The sequence below is a fragment of the Mytilus trossulus genome, chromosome 10 (genome assembly GCF_036588685.1).
Source record: "Mytilus trossulus isolate FHL-02 chromosome 10, PNRI_Mtr1.1.1.hap1, whole genome shotgun sequence".
NCBI classification, from domain to species: Eukaryota; Metazoa; Mollusca; class Bivalvia; order Mytilida; family Mytilidae; genus Mytilus; species Mytilus trossulus.
The window spans coordinates 20366867-20377550 of record NC_086382.1 but is presented as its reverse complement, the minus strand read 5'-3'; the positions used below and the strand labels follow the sequence as shown (position 1 = coordinate 20377550).

Genomic DNA, 10684 nt, shown 5'->3' with positions numbered 1-10684 from the left:
TTTTATCTTAATATTTGTTATCTTATTTTACTATGGTAAATGGACACAATAGGCTGATACATCAAACTTCCTTATGTTTAAGTACCTCGCCAGTCCTGGTTTTTATCTTTATAGTTATGTTATTGGATGTTCGTGACAGAAAGACATAACAATCACAACCAAGGAGTAAACAAAGACTAAAGAAAAAAAAGGTCATTTACATCAACAGTTATAAATAATAAATAATAAATAACACGAACTCCACTATAAACTCCAGAAATATAATATTTTAAAATATGAATATGTGGTATGATTGCCAAGGATACAAAATTGAACTATCCACATGATACTAAACAACTGAAAATGAAATTGGGGAATAGGCTAAAGAGCCAACAACCTGACCAAACAGCAGAAAACGACACAAGGCCACGAATTGGTGTTCATACTATGAGAAAATCGTGAAGCGAGCTTCAGCTGGCCCCTTTACAAAAAAAGTGTACTAGTTCAGTTAAAGAGGAAACTAACCTCCGTAACATATAGATTCCTAAATACACTAGAATTAAAAAAAAAACATACAGGACTAACAAAGACCAGAGGCTCCTGAATAAGGAAAGGCGCAAAAGTGCGGTGGGTTCAACATGTTTTGTGAGATCTCAAACCACCCTTACTATGCCTTGTTAAAATTATCCCCATCTTTTTGTACAGACACTAATATTAGTTAAACTTTTTGTGTCTTACGGTAAAATGACACATATAAAATCTGACGTCGACAGTATCCAAATACACTGATCTAAAGCTGATGACCGTACTAACCTACAAGCATCCTTTACAAATTATCAGTTTCGTTAAAAATTTGCCATAAGATGCGCGACATTTGTACCGGTGATGTAACCGCCTTTCTGTGTCAGTATGCTAAGGCAGATTGCATCCTTTCTTTGATATTATATGGTCAACGATAATGATATCATGAATTTTGACATGTATACATTAAATCTTATTAATAAAAGGCTCAGAATAAAGACAAACTCTTTTTATTATTTTGTAAGAAAATCTGTATTACATAATGCTTCTAATTAATGAACCGTATAAATCTCTTACATTAAATTTCATTAGTATACATGGAAGTGATTACCGTTATGAGAGCAGAAAAACACATATAGCAAGAGTAAGAAATTGATTTGATTAGGTTATCATATGATCCAGTGGCACATGTGCTCAGGACTAGATCATCTTAATGTAAAACATTGGTATATAATAGCAAATAAGTATTAAATTTGGTAATTTTGCAGCCTCTTTACGACATTTATATTTACATATATTAAATAATTATATCAAAAACACAACATATAAAAGTGTAAATGGTTTGTAATCGCAATTCTTAGATTGGTAATATCTCAAGCTTACTTCTTATACATGTTTTCAAACACAAAGTGATCAAACTTTAAAAACCAGATTGAATCCCTTATTTCCGATTTTTGAGTCTATCAGCTGTATCAATTTCATATCTGTTCCGAGTTACAGTTAAACAGTCTTCAACATATTATGGACAAGTTTTTTATTTCAATGTGGATGTTCTTGAAAGATTAGATGTGAACAACATAGTTTCAGTCGAAAAGAAGGGCAATTGTGTAACAGTTGATGCACGTCAACCAAACTTATCATGCACAAATAAGTAAATTTGAGCCTTGATATCAGTTCATATTCCTATTATTCATTTTCACTCTACAATTTTTTATTCGCATGTATTAATTGTTTTAAAAAAATCATTGGTTCGTTTATATTTTAGTTGTATTAAAAGAAACTCATTAATAATATCAAGTACCAACTTGTAATCAGGGATTTTGTAAATCCTAGAGCAGTATTTTCAGGGATTTTACAAAATCACTAAAACTGTTATCCCTTGTTATTCCAGGGATTTTACAAAACAAATAACAAACTGTATACCTCAACAGACTATTACCCAACTTTCGACAACAGGGATGCCATAAATCGTATAACAGTTTGCATACTATCAGGTGCACTTTTCGGACGAGACATCAGATGTGTACATTCGTGATAAACAAAAACCAAGGTCATATTTCCTTTAACCTCATTACGCAATTTACACAGCAGACAAATTTTCGATCTGATAAGCACCGTATAGTACGTATATTTGTTGTGTACATGTAAGAAATGCTTTTGGTTCAATATTTAATTGGATTTAGTTTGGTGATAGTTAAATCACAAGATCAGAGGGTAAGTTGGACTGAATTTTATCTTTTATCACATCTGGTAATCGGGGACGAAACTTAATTTAGCAAATTCAATGGCTGTTTTGTCATTTTCCAACTGATGACAATTTAATACTTGAATTGCATGATGGGTATTTGCATATATGACTGTGTGGTTTGGGCTTGGCTCATTCTTGAATTCCGTATGGTGTCCTATAGTTGTAAAGAGTGAAGAGTTGTTTCATTTGCAATCACATGTCTGTCACTGTTGCCCTGGAAATTTTAAAAGAGCAATTTGTCTACAAATTAAAACAAACCAATCAATTTTACCATTGGAACTAGTTTATGATTGTAAAAGTATGAAGAAGCAAATACACATTAACGAAATAAATTTAAAAGCCCCTTTAAAGGTTTTGTTGGACAAATGAGTTCTTTTTGCACGCAAAACCGTCATTGGCAGTTTGAAATGTTGGCAGGTATGCAATCATACCACATCGTCTTTTTTTTATATCGTATTACTATCGATTAAGAGATGAATAAGTGGTCGATCTTTTAATCTTTACTTAAATTTTATAGTTTAATATATAAATACATTGGATAAAAGGAAAGAAGATATATTCCATGTAGGGAAACCTTGTGACACGCTTGGTTAGAGGTATAGGGGGAGGGTTGAGATCTCACAAACATGTTTAACCCCGCCGCATTTTTGCGCCTGTCCCAAGTCAGGAGCCTCTGGCCTTTGTTAGTCTTCTTTTATTTTAGTTTTAGTTTCTTGTGTACAATTTGGAAATTAGTATGACGTTCATTATCACTGAACTAGTATATATTTGTTTAGGGGCCAGCTGAAGGACGCTTCCGGGTGCGGGAATTTTTCGCTACATTGAAGACCTGTTGGTGACCTTCTGCTGTTGTTTTTTTTATTTGGTCGGGTTGTTGTCTCTTTGACACATTCCCCATTTCCATTCTCAATTTTATGCTATTCACTTAGCGTATTTTGTCAGCCAAAATCAAATTTATAGCATACATCAGTTCTTTTTCATGTTGTAAAAACAAGGTTTGCGTGTAATAGTTTACATTCCTTAATGTCATATCAGCGCATTCCTATTGGCGAATTTGCTTCACAGAATAAAGGGTAATTTGAATTATGAAAAAGAAAGTGGTATAATTTTTTTATTAAGTCCGTATCAGACAATCACAGCATTTGAAATGAAAACAAATCAAAAAATGCAAAAGGACCAAACATCTATAATATAAACCTACTCGTTTTCTCTCCAAATATTGCTATTTGCTATTTTTCTTAGGTCTTTCAAAGAAATAAGATATTAATGCTAAACGTATGAAAAAAATAAAGAGAATTAATGCTCGCCAAATTTTCAATGGCATATATCTCAAAAACAAGGAGACAGACCATTCATTTCATTTTTTTTTGTTCCGTTGTTAATTAACTATCAATAAAAACGAACACCCTAATTAAGCTTTTTTATTTAACACACGCAGTAACAAATTAAATATAGTTTTGCCGAGTGTTTCATATTTGATATATTTTAACATTTCTTAAATATTTTTTTTCACTTAGGGTTCTACTGTTTGTGACATCAACCATCGACACACATCATGCCCTCACCTATACTGCTGTGCTCGTGACGACTTCTTATTAGAAGATATACTATGTAAGCCTTATGGGAGACTAAATGATAGGTGTACCACAGTTCATTCAGAAGAGGATTGTCCATGTTTAAAAGGTCTCTACTGTAAAACTGACCTTACTAGTGATACCTTCACGTCAGTTTACGGCCATTGTCACAATGATACAATTGATAGAGCTCCAACAACATTAAGACCAACAACAACAATTCGGGTGCACTCGAACAATCATCCACCTCAAATACACCTAAGAAATCATAGTATATATGTTTCTAGAGATACAAACGTGGGAACAAATATCACTGGATTTACAGCCACAGACCGAGACGGAGGGGACAGGGGTAATATTCATTGTTCAATTCTTCAGATACCATATTTTGGTATAACAAAGTTTACGCCCCATAGTTTTGAAATAATTGTCAAATCCTCTTTGCGAACTTTAACGCCGCAAACTTTCCAAGTATTTATAGACTGTGAGGATGATGGCTTTCCACAATTGAACAATATTGCAAAACTTGATGTTCACATTCTCATTGAATTATCCCCTCTATATACAACTATACCGGTATCGACTGGAGCTCCAGAAAGCACCAATACATCGTCCAGTATAACAAATATGAATACCGTATCAACAAGTACTACTGTGACATTTACTAAATCAGTTTCGTCATCTTTGACGGGGATAACTCCACAAACGCCTCTTAAAACAAATCGGAGAGGCTTACGTGTATTTAAGGCTTACAAAAACAGAAAATAATCAGAAAAAAATGTATTTATCTGTAGAATTTCAAACATCATGTGGACACATAGAACTCCATGGAAGAATACCGTAAATTATGCAATAACCAATGTTATATTCCTTATGTCAGTTGTATTAAACAAATCTTCTGTTTTTTTTAAATTTACTGACTATGGTGTAAATTTTCTGTAAGATTTCAAACACCCATTTTGAAATGGCGCTTGTGTACAAGAACAATTCCTGCTGTTGATAGCATCATCAAGCTCTTATTTTAACATCAGTTGTATTAGGTGGTAAGAAAACACATGAAACGTTGAAAAATTTGTTGCAATAAAAAATTGTCCTGGCATCATTTTTATTTCAAATTCTATATATATATATGAAAGATAGTGACACCACACAAATCCTTGTTCTCTATACGAAAAGTCAAAATTATAATTTAGTTATATTATAAATTAGATAAAGGATTTTCTACAATATATATTTACTGGTGGAATCTGTGTCTCTGATGATTTTCTAACAATATGCAGGCAAACTCATTCATTTTTTTTTCGAATGATCTGCAAAAAGATGTGTTCTTTCTAGATGACGTCATCAGGCATGGTCGCCTTTTTTCATACCGTCACAATAGGAAATTCAGAGGAAAGCGCCTTCAAACTGTTTAACCCCGCAAATGTTATGTGCCTGTCCTAAGTAAGGAGCCTGTAAATAAGAAGCTGTTGTGTGTTGTTGTTTATCTTATTTGTATTTCATTTATTGTTCAGAAGTTGACATTGGTTGTTGAGTTACATATTTGTTTTTCGTTCATTATTTTGTACTTAAGAAATAATTCTTTCATGCCATGCTCTATGCTCATTTTAACATGGGTAGGCATTATATTTGTTAATATCTTAATACCGAGCGTTAGCGAGGTATTAAATGTTTACAAATATAATGCCTACCCATATCCAACTAAGTTGGACATCACGTGACTTTTGTGACGTATATTAGCCGCCATTTTGTTTTATATTTCCCCATATAAAATGCATATATGCTTCAATAAAGTTTAATTTTCTCTTAAACCTTATCCGTTTTCTTACTTTTGCAAATCAATCCTTGATATTCAAACATATTTCTATCAAACAATGTTGGTCCTAACAGTTTATTTTTTTATTTAATTTGGTCAGGGACGTATATATTTTAAGTCCTTGATTTGGTCAAATCGGAATCGTAAAACATGCACTTTTTCTCCTCATTTCTCCGTTGACTCAATGCTAAATTACCGATACCCATGTCTACTTTTACAACAAATAAAGAAATTCTGTAAATAAAAAACAAACTTTGCAAATCGATTAAGTATATTCAAACATATAGCTGGGGAAAAATACTACTTTAAACAGTTTAATTTCAGGGCAATTTCGGTCAAACATCGATTTAAAAACGGGATTTTTCCGAGATTTTTCAAAATGGCGGCTGATGTATCATATGAAAATGTTGCATCAAATCAATGATTTCTATATTAGACTTTCCTAAATTATATTTAATTTTTCATAAAGAATCTCTGATGTTTCTTTTATTTTCCTTTAGTGATATTTCGATATCATTGATTACAAAATTTCTTAATAAGTGTGACACGGGAACATTTATTTTGACTAATATTCATCCAGGAGATACTGTTACCAGAAAATACTTTACAATATCTATAATAAAAAAAATCTCTTCTTTTTTAAAGGTGTTTTTCAAGTTTTCTGTATATTTTATCTTTCTTTAGAAATATATTTATTCATTTCTTTTAAAACAAAAACAAAAATGTTTTCATCCTAAGAGGAAACAAAACAATGTCCAATTATAATAGATAAATATTCTATACCTTTAAAATTTCATTCCTTGACCAAACAGGTGAAATCTAACTTGGGTTATAATGTTACATCATAATATATTGTCAGGTAGACGTGAAAACCAAAAGCAACCAGCTGACATTAAACATCCTGTCAGTGTGTATACATGTATTACCAGAGTTTAAATTTTGTGATATACAAAAGTTTTCATAAATGTACAAATAAATATCTTCTCCTTCCTGTGTCAAATCAGAAGAAGTATGTTTCATTATAAACTTTAGGAAAATATGAATATTATGAAAATTTCTTTAAAAAAATATTTTTTGCTTAAAAGTCATTCAAATATTTATATGTTTCTATAATTATTTCAAAGAAATATTCTAATTCAAATTTTAATTTAAATGAATTTCGATCATTGAATATGATTTTATTGTTATTTATCTTTTAATTCAATATTTAAAGCTAAATCCAGGCAATGAATCGATTTAAAGTTTAAATTGTGTAAAACAAAATATTTATTATATACATTCCAACAGAGACGTATAATACGATTGGTCTGGTTTTAACAATATTGTATACCCGATAATATCTATCGACAGAGTTATCGGTCCTGAATAGGACTGATATAGTTGGGTATGCATGTTAAAATGAGCATAGAGCATGGCATGATAGAATTATTTCGATTCTAATAGGAATATTTTGAACTTTGTACTCCGAAGCGGACCTATAGTAGACGCTCGAAATGTCGCCATATTTGATTTGATTAACAAAAACGTTATAGAAAAATAGAAGGTTTTTATTTAATTTTCCTAGCGAGCAACACCAACAAAAATGTCCATTTTGATCTCTGGCGTTGTTTAAAATTCATCTGACGTTGCAATTTCAATTGTGACGTCAATCACGTGCAGCCTATGTTCTATTCGAATTAGAACATGGCTTTGTACCCAAAGTTAAAGGAGAACGTCATATTAGAAATGAATTTAGTTTTCTCGTTTGAATTAGTTGATATCTGTCATTTCGGGGTCTCTCATAGCTTACTATGTGGTATGAGCTTTGCTCATTCTTGAAGGCCGTATGGTGACCTATAGTTGTTAATTGCTGTGTCATTTGGTTTCATGTGGAGAGATGTCTCATAATCAATCATACCGAATCTTCTTTTTTATAAGTTCTGGTATACAATTATAACTGAATATAAAACTAACGCTCAAAAATTAATTGTGATCTTTTTTATTTGCAATGTCCAAAATTGTTGTTATTTTCTATTTTGCACATGTATTCTTCACGACAAGGACATATCAAATGATCTGTATTCAGTAAACATAGTTCCCCGTCCATTCTGGTTGACTGGCATATTTGCCTCCTTTCTACAATAGAATTCTGCGACCTGTTGATAATAATCTGTAAAAGAAACAAAGCCAAGGGATCATAACTGTTTACAAAACTTAAATTTTTTGAAATACTTAGGTTATTCAACATCAGGAAGAGATTATCGTAGCAGAATCGGAATAAGGTGTACGGCAGTGAGATATGTCTTCCTGTAGACAGTTATCTTGTGAACTTGTTTCTGAAAATCCGACTAAATTGTACATTGAAAAGACAAACCCAGTAACACGGAATGGAAATAAGAATTATTTTCTTGGTGTATAGATGTGATGTTGTAGTACTCATAAGCAAATGCGTCAATACCATTGTTGTGCTATGAATATTTATAAGTAAGAAGATATGTGGAGCCATTCCTAATGAATAAGAATAAGAATAAGAATTTTATTAGTTTGAAATCCAAACAATAGGATTGCTACTAAAATACACAACAAAAAACAAGCAAACAGGCATATTAAAATTACAAAACGATGAGACAATAACCCAACAAAACACATTATAAAAAGTCAACACTCGGTTTTTTACTAAATAACCTTTATCAAAATGTAATCGGTTCCAGTAAAGTTTGTGAATGAATTTTCATAAAGATTGTATAAAGATTTACCGTCAACGCCAAACGATAAAAAGATTGAAATTTAACAACAAACAACTAACAAGGTACCTACATTGTACATGCATGGGATAGGCACTTGCGAATGTTAAATAGAACTGATATTGGTATTTTTTGTAAGCCCTTGTAATCTCGATCAATGGAAAGCAAAAAGTACAGGTGAGCACAAAAAAGCACTCTAAACGCTATATATATAATAGCGAAATAAAAGATAATAAATGCATGTACATGTTTTAACAATGGTTGCACATGGTACATATGTAGTTACCAAAAACGAACTTAAATCAGGTCGTTAGTTTTTTTCGTGGAGAGTTATCTCATTGTCAATCATCAACTTTTATTTTTATATCAAAGTACTTGTACACGTCATGCTGATATAAGAATAAGAATAAGAATAAGAATACTTTATTAATCCAATTATGGACCCTTGCGGGTTTTAAATTTCATACAATGATTACAATGATTTGTTATAACAATGAAATAATAAAATGAAATATATGACAATAGAATCAAAATAGACATTCATACACTGCAGTGCAAAGATACATGATTTCCAAACATGAACATACGCACATTGTTTTGTCTGTCTTTAAAATTGTCAATCTAAATAAGGTACAGCCAGTGCAAAAAGAAAATCATAAATGTGTCCTAAATGCACTTAAGGTAATGGATTACCGAATTTAAAAGAACAAAACTAAGGGCAATTTGCCATTTCATTAGGCTGGATCAATTAATGCCATGCAGGGAAAATCAAGAGGCTTTGTATATCTTTAAAAATGTATTTGAAGAGTCACAAAGTGAAACCAAAAGTAGAGAGTTGATTCAGGTAAACCCTGCTAGATGCCGAGTCGTGAAATACAGACATTTGCACATAACAAAAAGAAGAAACGACAGGACGTAAAGATAAAGCGACAGAACACATTAAATAGTTACACTATAAGACAGTTCCGTACAATTTGCCATTCCATTAGGCTGGATCATATGCCATGCAGGGAAAATCAAGAGGCTTTGTATACCGTTAAAAATGTATTTGAAGAGTTACAAAGTAAAACCAGAAGTAGATAGTCGCTTGGTAAAAATTTACGTAAACCCCGCTACATGTTAACAATGAACGTAAAAAGTCATGTTTACAAACTAAGAGTTCCCATTTATGACAATTTATTAACTTAATAAGTTAAAAATCATGTCAGTACCGAAGCTGATGGAGCTATTTGTTCTTATTTTGATTTTATTGAATTGTTGTTTTGTTGTCGTTAACCCAAATATTTCATTCCATTCCATTCATATTCATTAGAAATATAAGATATAAAATAAATTATACTTGTGTGTGTAAGAATATGATTAAATTCGGTCAAATCAAAGTTTCTAGTATCTATCCAAAAGGAATTTTATCATGATTACCTTATATACACAACACTTGTTCAACCCACAACTTGTCGCATTAGTGACGTCACAGTCGTCTGTCTTTGTCTTATCTAAATAAGTTACAGTCGGTGCAAAAAGAGCAGCAAAACATTGTTCTTGAAGTATCTGGAGAAATAAAATTGGATACAGTTACTCAGATGTTAAATGAACTAATAAACTAAGGGCATGTTCACAAAAGTACTCAATCATTTAATGCCACGCAGGGAATATCAATGAAATAGGCTTCGAGAACATACTAAATTTTGTTTCATACTCTGCAATTAAAAGATTTTTGTGGAAATACATTGCTCGAAAGAAAATTTCCCTGTTCATAAATATTTTTATCTTTACTTGTCATTAATTCGGGTAAGCTTCAATAAATATGTCTCGCTTCGTTAAGGTATTGGCCATATAATATTACCATGTTTAGTTTACTTTCCTTGTTATACCAGTAGGTTGGGAAGACCTTTAGAGTGCTCCGGAAGGATGAGCAACACCAACCTTCTATCAATAATTAGAAGATATATACTGCGTATGCTGGCATATTTTGCTTTACACAGTTTTTTAAATATCGTTATATATAGTTTAGAGTTTTCACTTTTGTTATTTTTTTTCTCTTCGATTGGGTAACAAATAGACCCATTACCCTGGTTATTAAACACAAATACTTCTGACCAATATAGATCGGAGTTGTGTCGCTTTGTCCGACGCACATCAACTTTCACACCTGCAAATGAAAAATTGAAAATCGCACTTTTAACATCTTTGCGATCGTCGTCTCAATTCGCCCCAAACGTTTACAATACTAATAAGATTGTTAGAAATAGATACAATATACCTTAAAGAATGCTTCTCTTTGTGTGCAAGGCTGATTTATAGAAAACACACGAGCATTGGTCAA

General features: G+C 31.8%; 1 protein-coding gene and 1 long non-coding RNA gene across 2 annotated transcripts; one reads left to right on the top strand and one right to left on the bottom strand.

Annotated features, from left to right (window-relative positions):
• The first annotated feature begins 2080 nt into the window (after positions 1-2080).
• Positions 2081-4725, top strand: LOC134686060 (uncharacterized). The gene is made up of 2 exons (XM_063545751.1): positions 2081-2214; positions 3766-4725. The coding sequence occupies exons 1-2, from the start codon at positions 2152-2154 to the stop codon at positions 4588-4590; spliced, it is 888 nt and encodes a 295-aa protein (XP_063401821.1). The 5' UTR covers positions 2081-2151; the 3' UTR covers positions 4591-4725.
• A 2875-nt stretch (positions 4726-7600) lies between these two features.
• Positions 7601-9904, bottom strand: LOC134686059 (uncharacterized). The gene is made up of 2 exons (XR_010101522.1): positions 9781-9904; positions 7601-7787 (listed from the first exon to the last, which is right to left on the bottom strand). It is a non-coding gene; the product is annotated as an uncharacterized LOC134686059 (long non-coding RNA).
• Positions 9905-10684: the final 780 nt, after the last annotated feature.